General features: G+C 45.4%; 1 protein-coding gene across 5 annotated transcripts in view; it reads right to left on the bottom strand.

Annotated features, from left to right (window-relative positions):
- mrtfbb (myocardin related transcription factor Bb) overlaps positions 1–23,055 on the bottom strand; it is a 38,669-nt gene that overhangs the window by 9,600 nt on the left and 6,014 nt on the right. For 2 of the 5 annotated variants that reach the window (XM_018757333.2, XM_018757334.2), the window contains exons 2-9: positions 21,132–21,207; positions 11,473–11,690; positions 4,986–5,051; positions 2,077–2,132; positions 1,766–1,841; positions 1,312–1,374; positions 1,072–1,233; positions 674–846 (exon numbers count right to left, since the gene is read on the bottom strand). In XM_018757333.2, coding sequence (XP_018612849.2) covers positions 674–846; positions 1,072–1,233; positions 1,312–1,374; positions 1,766–1,841; positions 2,077–2,132; positions 4,986–5,051; positions 11,473–11,626 — 750 coding nt within the window. In that variant the 5' untranslated portion in view covers positions 11,627–11,690; positions 21,132–21,207. Of the gene's footprint in view, positions 1–673; positions 847–1,071; positions 1,234–1,311; positions 1,375–1,765; positions 1,842–2,076; positions 2,133–4,985; positions 5,052–7,755; positions 7,973–11,472; positions 11,691–21,131; positions 21,208–23,055 lie in introns of those variants that run through there. The other 3 variants (XM_018757335.2, XM_018757338.2, XM_018757337.2) reach the window with 2 other exon arrangements.

The following is a 23,055-nucleotide window of genomic DNA, read 5'->3' as shown; positions in this document are numbered from 1 at the left end:
TATACAGTTGGGTAATTTTACTGGAGCAATTTAAGGTAAGTACCTTACTCAAGAGTACTACAGCCAGAGGTAGAGATCAAACCTGCGACCCTTAAATCCAAAGGATGCAGCTCCAACTACTACACTACCAGCTGTCAGATTAGCACAGAGACATGGTGTTATGACGTGATGTTCATATGGTACATAAACAGTTTAATCAGAAACTAATTGGAAAACAAGTCAGCTATTTTAGCAGTGTGCAGTTTAAACCACTATACCTCCTAGTTTGATGAAATCTGTAAATATTCATGTATGACTGTACTGTTCCAGGAGTACATATTTCCAGGAGTACATATTTTGTGCATGCTGAAGAGTTCACCTCATCCACTCTAAATTATTCAGATGCGGTTATCATAAATGTATTTTCGTGGAAAGCCTTTTATACTGGATTAGACTTGATTATGCCCCAGTCATTCCATTTTCAGATTGCCTCGGTATCGTCACCGATATTGTTTTCATTGGCGCCTTTCTGTGGGAAATTACACCCTCTGTGATTAGGGGCAGGAAATTACAAGTACAGCTATGTAATTATTCCCGGAATGGCTTTTGTGACGAGATAAATAAGGGAATGCAATAGCATGACTGAGGGATTACAAAAGTAGTGGCATGTCTCGGGGGTGAGGCTTTGAGGTACCTGTATGGCTGAGGCTCCAGTCGGCGAGGAGGCATCGCTCGGCCTAGGACCTGCAGGAGATGCCTCCGATCCCTGGGACTCCTGACTGGCGGGCTGCTCGGGGGACAGGGCGTCACCGCTGTCATCGTCAAAGGTGTACACGTCTCGAATCCTGGGGTAGTCCACCTCTCCATCTGTGGGATCAGAAAAAAGTCATTTACATGTAATTATCATTCCTTTACGACTCCAAACGTGCAACAGCGTCTACTAAGTATATCATGCCCAAATGGACCCGTGCTCATTTGCGTGAGTGTGCGTAAATGCCTGTGAAGTTATTTGAAGTCTGGTTATTGTCTTGCCCCCCCCAGGGGTCGAGGGTTATGAAACAGGGGGCACAGTGGTGCAGCGCACTCCCTCACCAATGATGGCCTCCTTGACGCTGGAGTCCACGGGTAAGATGTTCTTCTCTACCAACTCCATGGGGCCAGGCCGCTGGGCAATCTTCTCGTTGAGGTCGTCTGCCAGCCGTGCCCGCTTCAGCTTTAGCTGCGTGGCCTGCAGTGAGGGCTCCGCCACCGACTCTAGGAAGAGCCAAAAGCAAACTCACAGTCTGATTGCTTCAGAGGAATATGATGAGGGCTTCCACAGGTCAGCTGTACCTGATGATGTCTCTCCAGGATGTTCTCCCCAGTGCCCTCCAGAGGTCCACAGCTCCTCTGACACTGTCATACAATGTGCAATGATCTCAGAGGCGCTGTGGGTAATGCCAGTGCCCCTGAGACCTAGCCATTCACCTCTTTTTTGAAAGTGTTATCTCCCAAGCTGTATATGTGACACAGCTGAGTCCTAATGCCTCTTTCAGAGGATGTTCTATGTTTTATATCATACCATGTTTAGTGGTTGGTCTTTGGCAACTTCTTAAAAAATCCCAAATCCTCTAAATTAAATCAAAACTTCTTTGGTTTTATTGCTGGGTCTCAGAAGTTGACCTGATCTGCCTGTTTTCATCACCTGTCAGCCTTCATTCTGTACTTATACTTTTGCCTCGACGAGCACACACAGAGGTGGAAAGATACGACAAAAGAGCTAAACAAACCGACAACATGTAATCACCTTGCAGGATGTGCATTCGAACCAGCTCCGAGCGCTCTGGACGGCTGCGGATCTTGTGCTTAAGGAAGTTCTCCGTCTGCGGGACGCACAGTGGACAAAAGGGCTTGAGAAAACAGCTGAGAGGAGGAGAAGGGACACAAAGGACAAAAGCATGAGGAGGACACCAGGGGTTGGCTTGGAAGGATAAAGGATTGCAAGCGGATGGGGAAGTCATCCAAAGTGCAGCAAGTCATCACCTTGATGAAGAGGTGATATGGCTCAGTGGGTGGGGCTAGCAGAAATAGAGAGTACCCTCTGCAGGCGGTACTCACCCGGGCTCTCTCCAAGCTCCGGATCTGCCCGTGGAAGCTGGCAGGGCTCTTCAGTGCTGGAGGAGGACAGAGAGGATCAGACGAGTAAGGCGTCACGGTGAGGAAACGACTCCACACACACACACACACACACACACACACACACACACACACACACACACACACACACACACACACACACACACACACCTCAATACAGTAGTTGAGCTATGTGAAAGCATCTGTTTTGAATAGTAGACATTTCATAAGAGATAAGCAGCTCAGATGCAGGTAAATGCGCACTTGATTAAATTTTGGAACAGTAATAACACTGTGTGCCAGCTGTGACCTGCCGACCCAGCTTCGCTGTTATGTGACGGACCCGCGCCAATCCACACTGGGAGGCACCCGGCTACTGCCTGTTATCTTCTGGACAGAAAGCTGACTGCACACATTTTCGTCCACTTTGTGGATGGATGGATGGATGTTTTCTTTCTCCACACCCTTGCTGGGGGGGGGGGGGGGGGGGGACAGTCTGGAGAGCGGTGAAGCATCACAAGTTTCCATGGTGTGACTGGACTCCACAGGAAGTGACAGATGACTTGGACGGGAAGTGGTCTGCAGTGTTCAATCATGCAGCAAGGCGCAGGGATGAGACCCGCACAAAGGAGAAAGAAACGCCTCGGGCAGACAGCATTGAGTCATAGCGAGGGCAAATCGCCCCACTGTTAGGCCACACTTGCATTCATCCTCCGAATAAACAGGGCTTCCCAGAAGCATTCCACAAGGCAGGACTGAGGGAGAAGAGGACGAATCGCTCAATTTCAAGCAGAGCACTGCTCATCGAGACCTGCACACGTGTCCCACGAGCAGACAAACAGACGTCGTGGAGCTACAGACACCCGATGTGGCTACCGAGAGCAAAACTCATGTGGCTCACCACTTTTGCCACATTGTTTATTCCTAACGCAAGTACATATTTTTCTTCTTAATATGTTAATTAAGGTTTCTGAACTTTTTAATACTTTATGTACCCAGACTTCAACCATGAAGTATATAATTATGTTGTAAACTGGCCATAAACTTTATTAGGATATACAAGTGGGGTTTGAAGGGTGCTGGTTGGACTCCTCTCTTTTTAACATAGGCATTGGATGAAGTCAGATATTAATGGAAGCAGTTTGTTTATTAACACGGCCACACTTCTTCCATAACCTGCTGTAGGCTTCCAATTTCCTGTCATACTATGAAACTGAGCCAATCACAGCCATTGATTTTTATTTACATGACACTTTTCTCCAAAGAAAGTTACAGTGTTATGCTTCACTGGTGTTTCACTGATGTATGGATGAATGAGCCAGTCTAAGTAGTGTATCTAGTAGTGTAAGTCACCTTGGTGAATAATGTGTGTGGGCTGATAACGCTACATTGAGCTCATTGGAAGTCACTTTGGAGAAAAACAGCTGCTAAATAAATAAATGTAAATGTAATGCTAGTTACAGTTATTCACCCATTTATAAAAAAGGGTAATTTTTTACTGTATCAATTGAGGCTAAGTATCTCCAATCAAAAGTACTAGAGCAGGAGGTGGGATTCCAACCTAGTGTTTTGAATGCAAAGCGGCAGCTCTAACCACTACACTACCTTCTGTTCTGTATTAATTCAAATTTTTCTTAACAATTTTTCAACATGTTAACTATTATTTTAGTAATTAAAATTGCTTTAATAACATTAATACCTTACAGTAATGTGGCACTTAGGTTATACATATCTTTATGATCCGTTTTCTATTCATATTTTAGTATCTAAATGCAAACATGCAAGAAAACCAACAAACTAACTTTACACAATAACCACAGCATCACCTGTATGTTAATAATCACTGCAGCACTGCACAATCAGTACATTGTCATGACTGTACTGAACGCATGATGCTCAACCACTTAAAAAGGCAGTACCTGATCAGTTTAAGGATAAATGAGGTCATTGAGCCCATAGCATGGGGTCACAGACTTTGAGGGGGTGAGGACTAAATGGAAACCAGATGTGAGTTATCAGGGATGGGACAGCTCAGCGAGACCAGGCCAGAGGCTGACGCAACATAACCAAGACCACACACATCACACAGCAACCTTCCCTACAGCCCCCCTCTATCTCCATTCCACTCCTGAAAATGCAGGTTCAAATGACGTCACACTTCTTCCTGGGAGAGGCTGCTGAGTTTTGAAGCTGACTCACTGTTTGTCGACATGCTGAGAGACTTCAGATCTTTTTGAATACCAAAAACCTTGTTATTGATCACCAATACTCAGGAACACCAGATACAAGCTGTAAACCGCAGAAGTGAGATGAACTAGGTGGCCTCACACTCCTGTTTGGTTTGGATGGTCTTCACTGCCATCTGTCAGCTTGGTTGATAAGTGCAGGTCACACTGTAGCTCTGCTACAGACAGAAGTTTAAGGAAATTGATCCCAGATCTGATGTTCTCTGAGATATACTTTGCTTTAGAGAAAAGTGTCTGGTAAATGAATAAATGTAAATGTAAACAAAAGTACATTTTGTTGACCGATGGAGAGACACAGATGCAGACATTCGAGTCTCGAAGTATAGTCGAACAGGAAAACAGAATTAAAAATAGATAAACTGGAAGTATTGGAAAAATTCATAAGTCAGATATGAGCTGGTGTAAACCATCACTTTTAATTTCTGGAGATGAAAGCACTGGATGGCCACTGTATGAGTGGATTTTGCCCTGAAGACTTTTTCACAAGACAGCCTGATGTACGATAGTGGCTCCACCAGACAAGAGCAAAGCCTTTAGGAGCTTCCGATGAACCGGCAGACTCCAGGTGTGAAGGACTGCAGCGGACCGGACATCTCTATCTCGTAAGGTCTGTTTTTGCTGGGGAGCTTAGGCGGCTTTACTCACGTGGCATGATGCCCTGGTCCACGAGCTGCTCTCTTGTACGTCTCTGCTGGAGTCGGAGCTGGAGGGCTGCAGGGGGAGAAAAAAGGGAGGTCAGGCTGACGGAGATGCACAGTTACACACACTACACCCTAGCTGACGCAGGTATTATCGCTGCCTTCCTCTTGCATGTTCTCCAGGCTTCGGGGCACCAGCAGATCCGCAGACACATTTCATCTCAGTCCACACAGACTCAAAAATAATGAGGGGGAGAGCATACCACCCAGCTAGAGGCTAAGAGATGCTTACATTTCATCTGAATGCATCAAATGGGGAAAGACGGCAACACGTCTGGCGACGTGCAAACTCCTAAATAATGACATCAGGCTTGAGAGGATAAACAGAGCTGTCCCGTTTGTGACGTTACTGTGGCTGAACCCTGCCTTTCACAAGTATGACCCCTTAAAAAAAACATTTGATGAGCCCAAGTTGGTCTGGATCAGCGTGGAGTCAAAATCCATTAAGAACTGGAATATCAACACAAGGCTCAGTCTTTCGACAAGGGCTTCACACTCCGAAACACACCCGTTTGAGCCAAATTTAAACATTTACAAGGACAAAGCAGCATGGTGTTCAAGCAGACCAACGCAGTCCTACAGCAAAATGCCTGAAGAAAGGACTGGGACAGTGTGTGTGTGCGCGCATGAGTGTGTATGAATGAGGATTCCTCCTTGTCATCATTATTGCTACTTAGCTTGCATCTTGTCTCCCACCCCCTTCCCGGATGGGGGTCCAAGGGGTTCCCCAGGGGACAGTACTCTGCCTGACGTGGACATTGAGTCACCCAGGCGAAAATAAACCTCACAGCTGTGAGAAAAAGCCCTGGGAAACACACATCTGAAGGAGCTGGAGGGCTACAAAGGAGGGTGGTTGATGTAGCAGGGGAGGGGGAACCCCCTGCTCCCCCCAAGGCTCCAGTGGCAAGGGGATTATGTCCCTTTCCCAGAGACCCAAAAATTCAACCTCTAAAGCTTTTCCACAGCCATGAACACGGCTGTGTGCCGTTCACTGTTGACCTCTGCTCCCCATCGGAGGAGCGTGTGGTGCGTAGGTTATGAGTAAAAGGAACTACAAAACTTTTACAGATAAAAATAAAGAAGAATTAATTCAAACTTAGCACTCAACACTGAAGCTAGACATGGACTGTGTGAGCAAAGTGAGACAACTGCATCCTAAAAAGCACCACTGCACAGGTGGTATCTTGGCCAAAAAAATGAGCAGTTTCTAAGCAAATTTGCATCAAAAACAACTTTCACTCATTTAAAAAGGTGGATATTTAATTTGGTATGTGGGCACAGCAGCCTCCTGGTACTTGAACCTGGAACACCTAGGAAGGCTACTATTAGGATGCCTGCTATACACTGTCCAAGGGATAAACCTTTAGAATGCACTGCACTTCAGTCCGACAGAACATCTCACACTCGTACACACAGCTGCTGCAGCCGTGCCAGTTTCCAGTTGGAACGTACCAGCTTGTTAAGCCATCTGGGATTTAGTCATTTTTCCATGTAGAGCTCACTTGCAGCAATCACACCACCTGGAATCATCTGAACATGAGCCTGAAGGTTTCTATCTACCGAGGATTTACAACACAAGAACTTTCCAACATCATGTGTCAAGAATTGATGGTCTAGATGTTCTTAGAAGATCTCTCTGGAGGGCAACCAGGTTTCCTTGTGGGCAGACCTCATGGTATTGACCCTCCTTTGAACTTTGCACATGTGCACCAACACTTTTGTCTACTTTCAGATGAATGTAGGGAGTAAAACTGCAAGATTGAGGAAAAACATTAAATTTTAGACCACAGGGTTTTGAAAACAAGTATAAAAATTCCTCTGGCTGTTTCCAAGCTGCATGAATGATTGACACACTCTTAGCCACACCCATAATGAATAAAAAGATGGGGGCTGCATTATATACATTGTTTGGGCCCGAACAGAGGATTCACAGATTTGATGTATCCTTCATGCTTTTAGGACCCACAGAGGCGAGTAACATTGTCAGGGCATTACAAAGGATTAAGACGATAAACCAAGTCTAAGATCATAGCTTGAAGAAAAAGGCGCCAGAGCTTCTTTGTTGGCACGACAGGGATTATCAGCATTTCAGTAACATAGTTAGATCTTTTCTAAGCAGATTTGAAGGAGCATCAGGCAAGATCCTCATCGATACAGGCATGTGGACATGTACATCACATTTGGATGGACGTAGGGAAGGTGTCCCTCAGGGCTCAAACCAAGGTCCCAACAAAATAGTCAACGTGTGGAAAACCCTGTGGATTAGCTCTCCAGCTTGGTATGTGCGCTCTAACTCAGCATGAGGCCTGGGTAAGGAACTCTCCTCTCATAGAGGTAGAGCATTCTATATGCAAACCGGCTACTGAATACATAGATTGCCATTTCCAAGTCCAGGTGGAAGCACCTACATGAGGTATCACCTCTCAGGGAAAGAAGGGTCACGCAACAAGTCCAGAACCAATATTAATTTTTTCACTGAGAAAAAATTAAGAATACAGAATAAAAACTGGTAATGATGGTATGTGCTGACAAGCAGAAGACAAATCCACGTTCCAGCTGAAAAACTCCTTCTTAAAATACACAGACATTAACCATTTTCTGAAAGATGCCAGCTGTCAGGAAGCGAGGTGATGTCGAACAGCCAAGGCCGACAGCAAAAGTGACAGATGGAGAGGAGGAAGGTATGGAGAGATGAAGATAGACAGCTAAAGCAGCACCTGATCTGAATTTGCCCCTGCAGGCAGCCGGAGGCTCCACTTCAAGGCACGCCATGGAGGTGACCGATGGATCGCTTAGAAGCTCTGAGTGAGTGTCCGAGGGCCGTAAACCCACAAACCAGCCTCGAGGTCGGCAACGGTTGAGGACAAGAAGAAGTCAGAGGGAGCAGCCTCCACCTGGGCCATATCGCAGTCCCTTCTGACACTCCCTTCCTCACACTCGGGGTAGGGTGTGTGTGTTTTCTCACAGCTGACATACCGCTTGCACTTGGCCAATCACAGACCAGGGGCGGGGCTATGGGCGTGCCACATTAACCCCTCGCTGGGACGTTACTACACTAGCTAAGCTGGACCATGTTTACGGGGAATCCAAACCAAAAAAACAAAACACAAAATTACCAAGTATTTTTTCTAATTTTGTACTATCTCAGCTAAAAAGTCTGCGAAATGTTTGATTATACTACACAGTGTTTGTCAGGCCGATATGTTATTGTGAGCTGAGACAAAGGTGACTCAACTGAACAGACTGACAAAACAGAATTAATATTAAAAACACATCTGTAAACCACAGACTCAGTTATTTGTTGACCTTGCTGTAATACTAACTTATGACAACCCTGAGACAGCCGCAACCGTGTGACTTTTTTTGTTCTTATCACTGTTGCACAACTGAACAAAAATGTGAAAACAAACAGAGGGCGACCCCGGGGACGAGTGCTGTTTGTCCGCTCTGTGCTTCCCAGTCGCAAAGAAAGCAGTTCTAACATGTCGCACTCGGCCGGTCCCGTTTTCGGCCTTTTTTTTAACACAAAACTGCACACGGTTAAAGGAAAACGTTCATTGATCCAGTTTTTGTCAGTTGTCCGTTTTCTGCCACTGACTTCTTCATCTCTTTTTCCACATAGTTTATCATGGAGATTAACACAACATCACAGTAAGAACAACAGCCTTGTTAGCTAGAAAAATTATGGCAAATGATTGGAACACGGTAAAACTGAACGCAGGACAGTCAGTCTCACTACTGCCAAGATTTTGGGTCCACCTCAGCAGTCTGCCATTAATTGCTTACTTTTATTATGTGTCATTCGCTGTTTGGCACAAATAATGACACATAATAAGAATAAGCAATTAACATGTCAACAGCAAGGGAAGCAAGTGGTGAGAGCTCCTGCCTTCCACTTGAAAGACACAGGTTGGACTCCCACCTCCTTCTGTATTACTCTTAACCAAGGTACTTATTCAGAATTAATATAGTAAAAATTATACTGCTGTATAAATGGGTGAATCAATATAAGTAGCTTAACACTGCAAGCTGCTTTCTAAGAAAATGGCAAATAAATAAATGTAAATGATGACAAGGTCAAGAAGAAGAACTCTGAGATAAATCCGCATTATCTGTGACAGACCAGCATGAGAATGACGTACGGCCCAGTTATGACAAAACATTTACAATAAGATTGGGCTCCCTGTTCCTCTTCAATCTCTGACCTTCTGTCCACGGTGACCGGGGAAATATTCTGTGCAACAGGAACATTACCAAAACCTTTCACGGATCTGCCTCGGCTGTCAGGGATGGAACGATCTCCTCTCCTCCGTCTGGACTTCACCTCTCGAAACCCGAAACTCAGAGTTATTGTATATATATGTCAGTTATACAGACCAGTATCTGTTGACTAGCTGTTTGTTTACCAAGATAAAGGATACTCAGTTATACTTTGAGATTGATTTATTTTTCCATGATGTGCAAACAAACATGGAAACAAGGCTTAGCTCAGCTGGTCACACTTATCTAGTCTGTCTGCAATTATGACCTCTGCACTTTCCGTGTCCTTAAATTAACAAGTTGCTATTTAACGTGAAAAATAAATAAATGTGAATGTACATATTCATATAGCGGGTGTGGTGGCGCAGTGGGTTGGACCGGGTCCTCCTCTCTGGTGGGTCTGGGGTTCGAGTCCCGCTTGGGGTGCCTTGCAATGGACTGGCATCCTGTCCTGGGTGCATCCCCTCCCCCTCCGGCCTTATGCCCTGAGTTGCCGGGTAGGCTCCGGTTCCTCGCGACCCCGTATGGGACAAGCGGTTCATAAAATGTGTGTGTGTGTACATATTCATGTAAATGTTTGAAAACAGGGAGTAAATAATGAATGAATGACTGAAATGGGCGGAAAATCAACACTGAGTACATAGAGTGCAATCAGAGAGATTTAACTGGTGTAAAGGGTAGACTGGGAGGGGCTTTTAAAATGGGCAGGACTTGTCAAGGCAATGACACTAGAACAACCAGGAGGTTTAACAGTTGAAGGGGAGCGTCAAGGCAACCGTAACTGACAAGCCAGGAAGTTCCATAGTGGAAAGGGCTTCTAAAGGCAAAGGTACTCAACTGGCTGGGGGGGTTCCCAAGTGGGAAGAGCTTCTCAAAGTATTCAAACTTAACTGGACAGAGGTTTCCACAGTGGGAGTGGCTCATGTAACTTACTATAATACAGTTAGGTAGTGGCTTTGATGCCTTCTGGATTGCAGGACTACATCTTAGATCTCATTTGCTGTGGGTGTGCAACTTTTATACATCATGTCAATTAAAATCTAACCCCTGTCAAGGCAGAAGTGCTTAGACGGGCTACATTGCACTGAGCTCACTGAATCTTACCATTCCCTATAGAGATCTAAAGGTCTGAGGACACAGATTTTAAAGGAAAAATCTGCAAGTCATACACCACAGCACATAAAACACAGCTTCTGGATAAAAAGAGAAATGCCATCTGACAAAATCACAGGAAGCACTAAAAAAGTCAGCTGGGAGGGGCAGAGTGTCTGAGCAGAAGGGTGTGTCAGGAGTAGAAGGGGCACTGGGCAAGAAGGTTGCTTTGCCCCTACCCCCAAGATGCTCCGCCTCTAGATGAACCCCAGGGACCCTGTGAAAATGTCAGCATGACACTCGGTGCAGGTCACTACCCGTCTGCATGTCAGTGCACCCACATACCCCTCCCCCCGTGCCCCATCGCGGCCTCTCATTAGCTTTCACATGCCAGTAAAACATTTCCAGACTGGGTTCCTGGCCGGGGCTGTGGGAATCAGGAAAGGCTGAGGGGATGGGAAGTGGAGAAAGTTACCAGCAGGTCAAAGTGGGTAAAAAACACATCAATGCTTGCCTATTTGCCTGTCTGGGGAGGGAGAGTGGGGTGGGGGCACAAGGGTGCAGGGTGTTACTATAGGGTTGGGTTTACCAGAAGAATCCAATGTAGAACACAAATGCAACTCAACACTAGACTCACTGGAAAACCACAGTGGATGGAACCCAAGCAGATCTGGAAGCGTACACATCCACCTGTTTAACTTGCAATTGAACACAGTTAACAGTAATTCTGTGTAATTACGATGTAATTCCCATCTTAGATCATATTTCCCAGATTTTCCAGGTGCGAAAGCTCCACTGCCCTATAGAATGAGTATACACAGTGTATATATTGCCACCACATTTTCACTGCTTTGCAAAGGAAAAACAACCTGTATGTCTCTACTGTAAGTTTCAACTATTTTCTTGGAATATTTAATTAAACTGGGTTAATTGCCTTTATTAAAGGTCCAACAGCATTGTTTCTTGGGACTCAAACTAGCAAACTTTTGGTCATGTTGTTCAGTCCTGATGTGCTCAGGCAGTGCAGGATCACCTGGGGCCTCCAAGAAGACCGTGCACAGAGTCCACGGTCTGAAACCCACCGTTCTTGCGCTCGTTGAGGGGTGGCAGGTTCTGGCTGGGCTGCAGCGACAGCTCCTGCAGCTCATGGGCAACAGCCTCGCTCCGTGGGCTGGGAACCAGCACGCCCAGCACCCTGTTGTCCGCCTCCACTCCCAGCATGCCCTGGAGCTCCATCTCTCCACAGAAGGAGGGGTTGCGGGTCACCCGCAGGAGCAGACAGAAGCAGTGGGCGTGGATTCTGCAGGAGGAACCGATCACAGGTCCGTCAACATTCCAGGAACTTCCGAGTTGAGCATAACAGGGAATTTCAACATGCCAGATTCAATATAAATATTAATTATAAGAAAGCACTTCTAGTTTGGTCATTTGTTTTTCTAATAGCTTAAACAGAGGCTGATAAGTGGTTTACAGTCTTTATGCAGAGCTGACTTTGGCCTGAGCTTTTGACAAATTTAGAGTTCTGGAATTCTGCAATGAAAATTATTTCTTGAGAAATGTTCCAAAAGCTTACTTAAATATTGACGTCTTTCATCAAAACTTCATCTCAGGCACTGCAGTCTTAACACATCATGCCGCTCCAGTCTGGTGTACAGTATGTACAGCACTAAACTATCTGTAAACATTAGGGTACGTCTTAGAAGGAACTAGCCTGAATGACGATTTCAGATGACTTGAGAGAGCAAAATTTGAGTGAAAACAATATCCAAGAGCTCTTGTTCTTCACCATACGCAGTCTAGATGCTGGGAAGGGAAGAACACATAGAGCACATCGGGTCTACCTGACATGTGTTAGAAGTTCAAATGGTATGAGAACCAAAGTGTGGAGATACACTGCTTCCTTTGCTGGGTTCAGAGCTTAATGGAACTCAGCAAAACAAAGTGACCCCCCCAAATTACCTCCACTAATGAGACAGCTGTCAGATCGCAGCTTCAAGCTGTCACCCGCTAAGTGCCTCTGGCATCTTCATACGGAGCATCTTGAGAAAAACTGTCTCCATACAGGGCATCTTCACACAATAAAAAATTCATGGAGTAGTCCACATTATAACACGCAACCTCCTCTTATATAACCAACCCACTTTCATTGTGGTTCCTAGGCCCAAATCTAAATTAGAAACAGGGCCCTAAATAGGGCTTTCACCTTCTACCTAGTACCAGCTTACGTGCTGTGGGTCCTTGAACCATCCTTCGGGTGTAGTACCATTGCATGTGGACCTTGCAAACAAATGGATGTCACAGGTTTACCAGACCCAGAGAGCTGGGTCACGAGTGCGTACCACACTACAGGCAGTGTATATTTTCTAGAAGGTGGCAAAATAAGCAAGCTAAGTCTGCTAAATCCCCGAGAACAACAATAAACAAGTACTGAGTCAGAGCGTCAGCGTTCATCTTGAAATAATCAGAAGACTCCTGCGTCTTGGGATGAGGAGCAATTCTGATCCAGAAATGACGCCATTTCCAAACTTGCCATAGGAATCTTAATGCAATTGGAAGCAGCTAGTTTGCTGAAGGCTTGTGCTGACTGAGTGCAGCACGACCAAACCAAAAAATTACTTCTTAAATAAGAATTGCAGGTAATAATCAAAAATTGAAACCCCAGAATCCCAATTCAATTAAGTGCGATGCAATCATTCAGTCGGTGGGGAGGAGAAAACCTCAACCAGTGATTTCTTCCTCAGCTCATCTGCGCCAGATTCTTGGCTGCTTATTTTTCCCTTAAGGTGATGCTCACAGCCCTACAACCCTACACCACCATCAATTTGTCAAGAGACAGGGGAGCTAATCAAGAAACAATGACCAACTATGCCAAACCAATGATGTCATATCTACTGTAAGCGCTTTTATTGGAATACACAATAGGGCCTTGTAAGAAAATACTACTGATGTGCATGGAAAATGACCCAAAGTACTCCACTTTGACAGAGGAAAGCGTAACACGTCATGCAGTTACTCATCCCCGTTGGGGTCTGCTATTTTAGTCACTTCATAGATGCTGAGGGAGCTTTAAAGACTATGGTGCAGGCTCTTCATAACATCAGGACTTCAAACAGGTACTCTTCCTCTAGGCTCTGGATTAGCGGTTATCTCCTGTTTCAGCTGGTCGCTGGAAATGGCTCAGCGTCAGGGGTCCGAGCAGCAGGTCACCCCTGGTTTGATGGAACATGTGAAACGGAGACTGTCCAAATTGGAATTTTTGATGTATTTGAACTCACTTTGAAGTGTGCATTTGTGTAAAGTGATGCTACACAGCTTGCTAACCAAAGGCCAAGAGTGTGGCAAGGCTGACCTTTGACCCCTGTGACTCCTCTTCCTAAATCATGGAAAGACAGCAAGGTACATCTTGTCCTCGCACACCCTTAGTCCCCTGAGCTGCACAACTGCTCTGAATGAAAAGCCGAGACTTGATTAATATCGATTGCAACCACAAGAAACAGTCATACAGCAAACCATTGCTGCTTCTGGCTCCCAATTAAGTACTATGGACTTAAAATTCCCAGAAACATGAGATGAAGCACTTTTGTGCTTATCTGAAATAGTCTGCTGTTGGCAGCTGCATTTTCTTCCACTGGCTCATCTATGGGAGAAGTTCCCTGGACAAGGAAGAGCGTTGGCATATTGGTGGTCCCACTCACAGTGTGGCTAAAATTGAAGGTCCATAGGTCCACAGTCTCCATCTGTCCCTCGGAGCTGCCGAGTGCCTGAAGAATCGCAGCGCACACTTGCTAATCTATGCTTAGAAATTGCTTGTGCATATGGGTGTGTCTGACAAAGGAACAAGCCTCAAAACTTTGACCCCAGTGCCACCATCCATGTCAAAACCTCTGCAACGCAGAATGCACTGGAAGGAAAGTTCCTTGAAGATACGCACCATGCTGCCATGACTTTCTAATTGCTCTGAGGCGCCTCTGGCATGACAATTTGCCTTTTTGGAAACAGCATGGGTGGGGGCAGGGTGCTGTTTCCTGTGCCTTGGGGGCCTCTGTGGCTGTGAGAAGGGTGTCCAGCCCTAACGTCTGGCTTTGGGAGCGGATTGCGATAATTGAGACCTGGTGCCACTTAACTGTAACCAGCTTTTGCTCTCGGAGACAAGCCCAGCTACAAAACATGTGTGTCCTGCAAGCTTTTCTGAGTCCATCAGTGCTCCGTTATCATAATTCAATAACCAAGATACTGCGTACCTGCTTCTGCAGTGAACACCAAGCTGAGAAAAGGCGGAGACGTGCAAAACGTTTGTGAATTATCTGTGCAAATAGTGCTATATAGACATACAGGGTTGTATAGTTAGAGACTTAGGGTGTGGACTTCAATTGATTCTTAAGTAATTGTCATACAGTACATTTCATCAATGAGTTTTCACTGCATGGATTTTAACTTGACATGACAAGTTTTAAATATTTATTCAAGTTTTTTTTATTTAAACGTGATGAATGGAGAGATCATAAGGTCATTTTGGACATTTGGTTGAGGTACCATACACCTTTTAGCTCTTAAAAATTTTTTAGAACTATTAAATTCAAGTAATAGAATCAGTAAAATGTCAGTACAGAAAAACATTGTGTGTTATCGTTCAGCCTTTTTTGGTTTTAACTTTTGATGGAGTTTTTACCCCGAGTTTGCTCCACTGCAAGATAATCAAAAATTATACACAAATTTGAATTAGTGTGCCCGTCTTTGCTGCACAGTTCTTCGCCAAGCCATATTTGTTTTCTCGGTGAAACGCTGTTATCTGTAAAACACTGGACCAGCCTGGTTTGCACAAAGACAAAAACTATCTGTGCAATGGCATCATGAATCACTGTTAATAACTGATGAAATGCTGCAATCATGAATGAGGGATAAAAAAGAGAACCTACAGCTATGGCTGGAAACAGATGTTTCACAGGGGAAGAGGTGGATGCTGGGCCAGGTAACAAAGCCAGGATCCTGTGCTTTTCAGTGCCACCAAGGCGGCTCAGTTATCAATTATCAGTTTCGCTGAGTTCTGTCATTTCCTTACGGGCCTTATCACTGGCAAACAGTGCTTTTCCTGGTGCAGGCTGGATAATTGCAGTCCGAGGTTTGGAACCGTACATAGGGTGACCTGTCCGCAATGTGGGGATTCACTGTCTTTCTGTGCTGCTGTGTGGTAATGGACTGACCGCTCTTTGCAAGCCAAACCTGTGTGAACAAACAGGAAGCGGAGCCACGGAATGACCAGAAGTCCGCAATTTGCGTCCCCGACGATGACCCTTTGATGTGCTGGCAAGATACGGCTGGACCCAACTGACTTGACCAGGTCTTCCTGAGAAACTGACTCCCTCCTGGCAGCCTGTAGGCCTACCCCTGGCTTAGCATGGACCAGCAGAGGAACTGTGCCTTCCCTGGCTTGTTCTCCTTTCATAATGGAGCCTATTAGGGCACCTACTATTCTGCAACATTAACATGGTAGCCAGCTTGCGGTCTGAGTGTCAAGCCACTGCCTTCTGGTGCAGAGCCACTGGCTGCAGAGCTATCACTCGTGTCCATTTCTGCAGCAGTGGCTGTTGGTGTAGCGGTCAAACACGTGATGAGGGCACCAAGATCGATCGATCGATCTATCCAAACTCACCGACTGTCTTGGTGAGAGGCGACCTACTTCCAACAAATTTGCGTACTCTACATGTGTGGGCTGCCGCACGTGCAACCGCAGAAGCGTGGCACCGTAATAACGGCTGCACTGATCCATTTCCATGTTACATAAAGCAAAACATGGAATCAAGACGGAGCTAAGTGCGGCAATTAATAAGACTGTAACACGTCCCAAGTGCCAGCACGAGCCGGGAGATGGTGAGAGCCGGGGCAAACAGCGCTCGGACCCGATTAGAGAGAATGCTCACTGGAAACCTGGACTGTAGATTTACAGCACCAAGCTGACGGAGATTCAAAAGACTCCACAACCTGTAACACATACGAGTACAGGAGACTTGAGGAGGGATGTAAGGGGACACTACTCCCTGTATTTCACCGTGATTCATTACAGCTATAAAATATTAACACTACGAGCTCTTAACGCAGTGCCATTCATTATTTGTGGTCTTGAGTAACTTGGAGGGCTGATATTAAAAGGTTGGTGAAACTGGGGCCTCCCGTGTCTTCGTACACAGCGTAAGACGGTGTGCAAAGCACAGTAAATCCTGCCCTAGTGTTTCAACAGGCAAAGGAGGTCTTTTTGAGAATTACTTTAAGCAATTGGGCTTGAGGCCAAAATCTCACTAGTCTCAAGACATCATACAGCAACATTTTTTAATGAAAAATGACAGCACCACGAAGGGAAAAGATAAATGACGACTGAACAAAAGGTCCTTACTCTCAGTACTTTACGTAACGTCCGGAAGAAAGTCCGACACGGACACGCGTTGCTGTTACGCCCAAGCATGGACGAAAAGTATAATGACCCCACGCGCAGAGTGTATTTATAAGTGCACAGTGCAAACTGCAGAGTACAGTGTAGAGGTGAAACAATGAACGCATGACAAGGAGGCACACGGTGTATTTTCACAAAAGTGAGCAGTGAAACCCGAATCTGTGAGTAGGACTTGAACACAGAGGTCTGATGAAATACTGGACTGGAACACGGGACCACGACTGGAGCACAAAAGGTAGGAGTAGACAGGACAGGCACACACACACACACACACACACACACACACACACACACAGTGTGCAACTGCTTTTCCCAAGCGGGGTCGAGGCAAACCAGAGCCTAACCCCGCAACACAGGGTGCAGTGACACAACCTGGCCGGGACAACAGTCTGCCACAAGGCATCCCAAGTAGGACTCGAACCCCAGACCCACCATAGAGCAGGCTCCAACCAAACCCGCTGCGCCGCTGTGCCCCCCTGAACGTACACACCTATGGAACCAAACTGGGGAAACAGGTAACTAATGATTGCCAAGAGAGCACAATGAAACGCTAATTAAGAATCTGCGACCTATCCTCGGCCGCTTGCTCCTTTTATACCCCACTACCCACCAGAATACGAACAAGTGCACGGGTCTGAGCTGGTGGCACTGAGTAGAGGGGTATGTCCATGTGGACCGTGACACTTTAACACACAGTACTATCAATATCTTTATCAAAAGGGATATTTATGTCACCTTCCACTATGGAGAACAGGATGTTCGGGTGGAAATCTACCGTGCATGTCTTTCCATGTTGTTTACAAAATAAACGAAAACCTGTAATTTATTGAACATTTAAAGTGAAGCTGAAACGTAATATTCACACCGGTCGGCTAAGGCAACAGAAAGTTTTGCTTCACATCTCCTCAGAGAAATCCCCCAAGAACTTGCTCCTTTCTCTCCTTGGGGGGGGGGGGGGGGGCAATCCTCCAAACACGCCCAACCCCTGGCCCCCCCATGGGACTGAAGGCAACTGAGGGCAGATTGTGGGAAAAGATTGGGGGATGTGGAACCCCAAGCAAAGCATTAATTTCCCTCTGAAGTCAGACCGAAACTAAGCTGGACGACACTAAGAAGGTTGTGTGTAGGTGGACACTTGGAGCGCGCGCGCACACACACACAAACACACACACACACACACACACACACAGTTTCCAAACAAAGGAGGGAAGGGGAGTGCACACAACTGATTTTCACTCAAGACACAAACTGATGGGCAGAAATTCAAGTCCAGCCGATGGCATAGCAGTTACCTACCTTAAGTAACTGAAACTGTTTCGGCAAAAAAGTTTTTAATAATAAACTATTATCCAACTGTATACATTTGCGAACCGCAAAATATTTTGATGTTTGAAAACAACAGTTTACACACTTACAGACACATTAGTGGAACGGCATAACATTTTCAAGCTACCAGTAGACGGCACTGCAGGAAACCATCTCCTGTTTGCATGTGGAAAGTACCTAATCATTTCCCACAAATTTAAGTCTGGCCATGTCTCCCGACTGTTTATTTCCTCCACGGTTGAAAAGAGACAAACAGAGCAGGAAACACCTGCTGTGCTCTGTTGCTTGTCCGTTGAATGGCAGGAGAGAACCGAGAGAAAGATCCTCAGAGCACTTGCGAAGCCTTTGAAAGGTCTTTGAAATACTTCATAACTCTTGTTAGTGTAGTGATATCATAATGGGGCAACGGGCTGATGGAGCGATTAAGAATATGATGGAGTTATTATGATTTGTAACCCGAAGGTTGTCGGTTGCTAGTCCCATTCCTAACTCCTGCTATAGTACCCTGGATTGATGCAGCAAAAACACCCTGCAGCATATAAGAGCGAAACATCGGAAATCTCTTCGGACAAGAGCATCAGCTAATCCACAAGACAGTTATCCCCTGAGATACCCTTATTGAGGTTATGAGAATCTGACTTTACAAGTACACGCACATTTTCAGAACCGCTTGTCCCAAACAGGGTCGCGGGGAACCGGAGCCTACCCGGTAACACAGGGCGTAGGGCCGAAGGGGGAGGGGACACACCCAGGACGGGATGCCAGTCCGTCGCAAGGCACCCCAAGCGGGACTCGAACCTCAGACCCACAGGAGAGCAGGACTGTGGTCCAACCCACTGCACCATACCCCTACTTCAGCTTATGTGACATTTTCCTTCCGTTTATGACGACCGAAAATTTGGATTTCGTGCCTCCCGACACCTGAGTGGTTCAAGACCAGAGTCACCATGTGGTCTTCCTCTCAGTTATAGTTTGGCTCATGTTGCGTTCAATTCTCAACCTTCACCAAACCTTGTTCGCAAGTTTGCTAGTTTCGTTTCACTGTATACGAGCTATATAGAGGAATGACAATAAAAAAACCCACTGGAAGTTGAACTCTATATTTACGGCTACCATCTGGACTGTCAAAACCACTAACCGGTATTAACTGTACTTTAGACTAACGTGTCTGCATCCAAGTCTCTTCTTCTGTTAATGTGATGCACTCATTGTGTTTTTCTCTGAGACGTATGTCGCTTTGGAGAAGGGCATCTGCTAAACGAATAAATGTAAACGCAAACCACGTCAGTTTGTTTGGTGTATTCATTCGCATTAATTGATTTCTTTGAGTTTTTCATTGAGTCTTCACTGTTCTTTTTTCCACTGGGTCTTAACTGTTCTGTTTTTTCCCATGAAAGACTGAATTAAGACTGAGTTTCACATGCGTGTATGCTTTGTGAGCATTTTAATTGCACATAACAGCTATGAAAGAGCTGAACGAGTGTAGGTAAACAGCCGTACAGTATTATGCCAAAATTAATGAAGAGAAGCTGCCCTATTATATTGTGTTACAATAACTAAGATTAATTATTGAAGCAATTGTGCCCATGTTAATGGCATTGGGTGATATTTTTACATGCAGGCAGCTGATAGCATAGCGCTTAAAGCTGCTGCCTTGAGATCCAAAGATTGGTGGTTAAAATCCCACCTATTGCTGTAGTACTGAACACGGTATTTATGCTGAATTGCTCCAGTGAAAAACGCAACTGTATAACTGCAAGTAACTTAACATTTTAAGTTATTCTGGAGAAAAGCGACTGTTTTGGAAAGGTGTTCAGTGAAAAAATGTATAAGTACGCTAAGTCCTCCCATTGAAACGCAGCTGAATGAAAAATAAAAATAAATACTAAATATCTTGATAAGCGTGGGTGTGCTCTCCCATTTTTTTCCCAAACTTATATATACCAGGGAGTTCCAAGCACTCAAGCTCCTAACTTTTTCTTCATACCGACATGATCTTCTCTCCTTCACAGCACAAGTAGGTTTCAGTTTTGGGGCTCAGGAACCCATAGGCATTTCTAACATTGAAACTAACAGCAATTATGTCTGATGAGAATTCACTTTATGAAGGATTCTTCAACAATAAATTACCTTTGTATGGCACAGGAAGACGGTATCATAATATGTTTGAACTACTGATTTTTCTGTTATTGCAACCAGTGGGCGGCACAGTGGCATAGCAAGTAACACTGCTGTCTTACAGCGCCTGGGTGGTGCAAGAGGATGTGGGTTCGATCTCTGCTCAGTCTGTGTGGAGTTTGCATGTTCTCCCTCTGTCTGTGTGGGTTTCCTCTGGGTGCTCTGGTTTCCTCCCACAGTCCAAAGACATGTTGTTCAGGTTCCCCCATAGTGTGTGAGTGACACAGAGAGAGAATGTGTGTGTGTGTGTGTTCCACTGATGTATGGATGAGTGACTCATCGTAAGTAGTGTATCTAGTGGTGTAAGTCACCTTGGTGAATAAGGTGTGTGGGCTGATAACACTACATAGAGTTCATTGGAAGTCGCTTTGGAGAAATGCATCTGCTAAATATTTAAATGTATTTTTGCAGAGGGTGTTAAACTTTGGTGTCTGAGGTAAAGACAATATATAATATACTCAGCCCTCATGCAACAGGGTCCCATACAACAAAAAACAACTACAACGGCATAAGAAAATATTACGTCTTTTTCATACAACAGACTATTATGTAGTGCAATGGTATTTTTGGCCAGTTATAGAATCATTTTACATCCACACCGGGTACTTTATTCACTCCCTACTACATCTTTCAGTCTGCAATGCAAACGTACGCTATGCTTCTTCCATTGCAAAACCAACAACATACTTCTTGAAAAATTTTTCTTTGTATGTGATTTCACTAAACCAGCTGACACCATCATGTAAGGAATAGTTGCAATTAGTCACTTATTAAATTAAAAGCTTAACTTACTTAGTACAGAAGAAACAGATGGGAGACTTTGTCTCGTTCTGTTGCTGTTGGTCAGTACTAAGTCATCGTGTAAGCCCTGAAAAAAACAGCAAGAAAAACATATTATTATATACTTAAATTGTAATACTGTTACTTGATTAACTGACTTACAGTAAGATCAGTCTATATCAGTCAATATAACCAGTCTGATTGTGAGCATGTTAAAATAAAACAACATAAATTAATGCACAAGGAAGCCTGATCATTAGGTTTGAGTGACTAACACCACTTGTAACTAAAGCAATGTATGGTGATGTATAAGTGGCGAGTCGAAACGACTAAAATGAGCTGTGATGAGCGTGTGATTGGGCCTTTGCTTAGAAGGACCATATCCTGCCCTCTCAGCAGTCGCCAAGGAGACTGAAACTGACCTCTGCAGTGGTGTGGCGGTGAGACAACAGCAGGACGGGTATTTATAGATGCTACAGCCTCTCCACTAGACACCTAAGCCTTGACGCGTGACCAAGAAGCACATCTGTGTACAAACAGGGTAGTGATCTGCCAAAAAGCAGCAAATTTACCTTCATCCTCCAGTTTTTTCGTTGACTTAGTGATATCACCCTGCCAAATGGATTACAGCCATGTTGCATCAAAACTGCTGCTCTGCATTTATTGTTAAGTCCTTGTTATTGCGTGACACCAACACCAGATTTGGTGCGACCATTAAAGAAGTGAATTCACTACACACGTCTTAATTGCCAAATACGATGAAAAAGTAAGTAGAGAATGTCAAACAAGCCCTGACTGCTGCGGCCAGCTTTACTGCAGGATGGCAAGAGATGGCAGTTTCCTGAGGACTTTCCAACACAGCCAGTTTCCATCAAATGCAAGATCATCGCATGGATGATTATTACTCTGTTGCTTTGACTGTCTGCAGAATAACCAACTGCTTGCCAGATGTGTGAGGTGCATGGAAAGTCAAGGCCTTCATCAGGTGTTCAAATGACTGTGCAGCCTTATATTGCTCTTTAATACAGATTACAAAACTTAGCCCTTCGTTGGCACTTTCCTCCAAACCAGCTTACAATGTTAAGATACCGAAATTATTCACTCATTTATACAGCTGGGTAATTTTTATCAAGGGTACTGCAGTAGGAGTAGGGGGTGCGGTGGTGCAGTGGGTTGGTCCTGGTCCTGTTCTTTGGTGGGTTTGGGGTTCGAGTCCCGCTTGGGGTGCCTTGCGACGGACTGGCGTCCTGTCCTGGGTGTGTCCCCTCCCCCTCTGGCCTTACGCACTGCGTGCCGGGTTAGGCTCCGGTTCCCCGCCTCCTGTATGGGGCAAGTGGTTCGGACGGACTGCAGTAGGAGGTGCAATTTAAACTTGGGTTCTTCCGGCTCAAAGATGGCAGCTCTAATCATTACGCCACCTACTTAATGCTCTCTCCTCATGGAACTGGGAAGAACACTGCGTCGTCCTCCATGACAAACGTTTGCCACAGATTAAGAGGACACAGCAAAACGACTGCGTTTCTCGGGTACAGGGCCAAATTTTGTGCCATGTTGCTGGGTGTATTAGAGAGAACAGGGCAAGACCTTTCACACAACACCCCCCCAACCCTTCCTACGTTACATCCTCTCCCCTCACACTAGGCTACTCCACACCGCTGCCGTGTCACATTCTCAAAAAGCTGGCACTTCCACAATGACGCAAGCACAAGCCAGGTATTGCTTTACCGCGTTGCGCAAGGCCAGAAGAGCACACCAGAATGGCATGGAGGTGCAGAGAATGGAAAACACAGCAGGATGGGAGGAGTGATCCAGCTTCCTGCTTTCGGAGTTAAACGTAGCAGGCACGCAAACCTGACTAAATACAGTTGGAGACCGGTGTCCGACTGAGAGGCCGAGCAAAACGTTTTTTTCCTGGAGCAGCAGTTTGACTCGGACG

The sequence above is a fragment of the Scleropages formosus genome, chromosome 8 (assembly GCF_900964775.1).
Source record: "Scleropages formosus chromosome 8, fSclFor1.1, whole genome shotgun sequence".
Lineage (NCBI taxonomy): Eukaryota > Metazoa > Chordata > Actinopteri > Osteoglossiformes > Osteoglossidae > Scleropages > Scleropages formosus.
The sequence above is the reverse complement of the archived record's forward strand: the minus strand, read 5'-3'. Positions and strand labels throughout refer to the sequence as shown.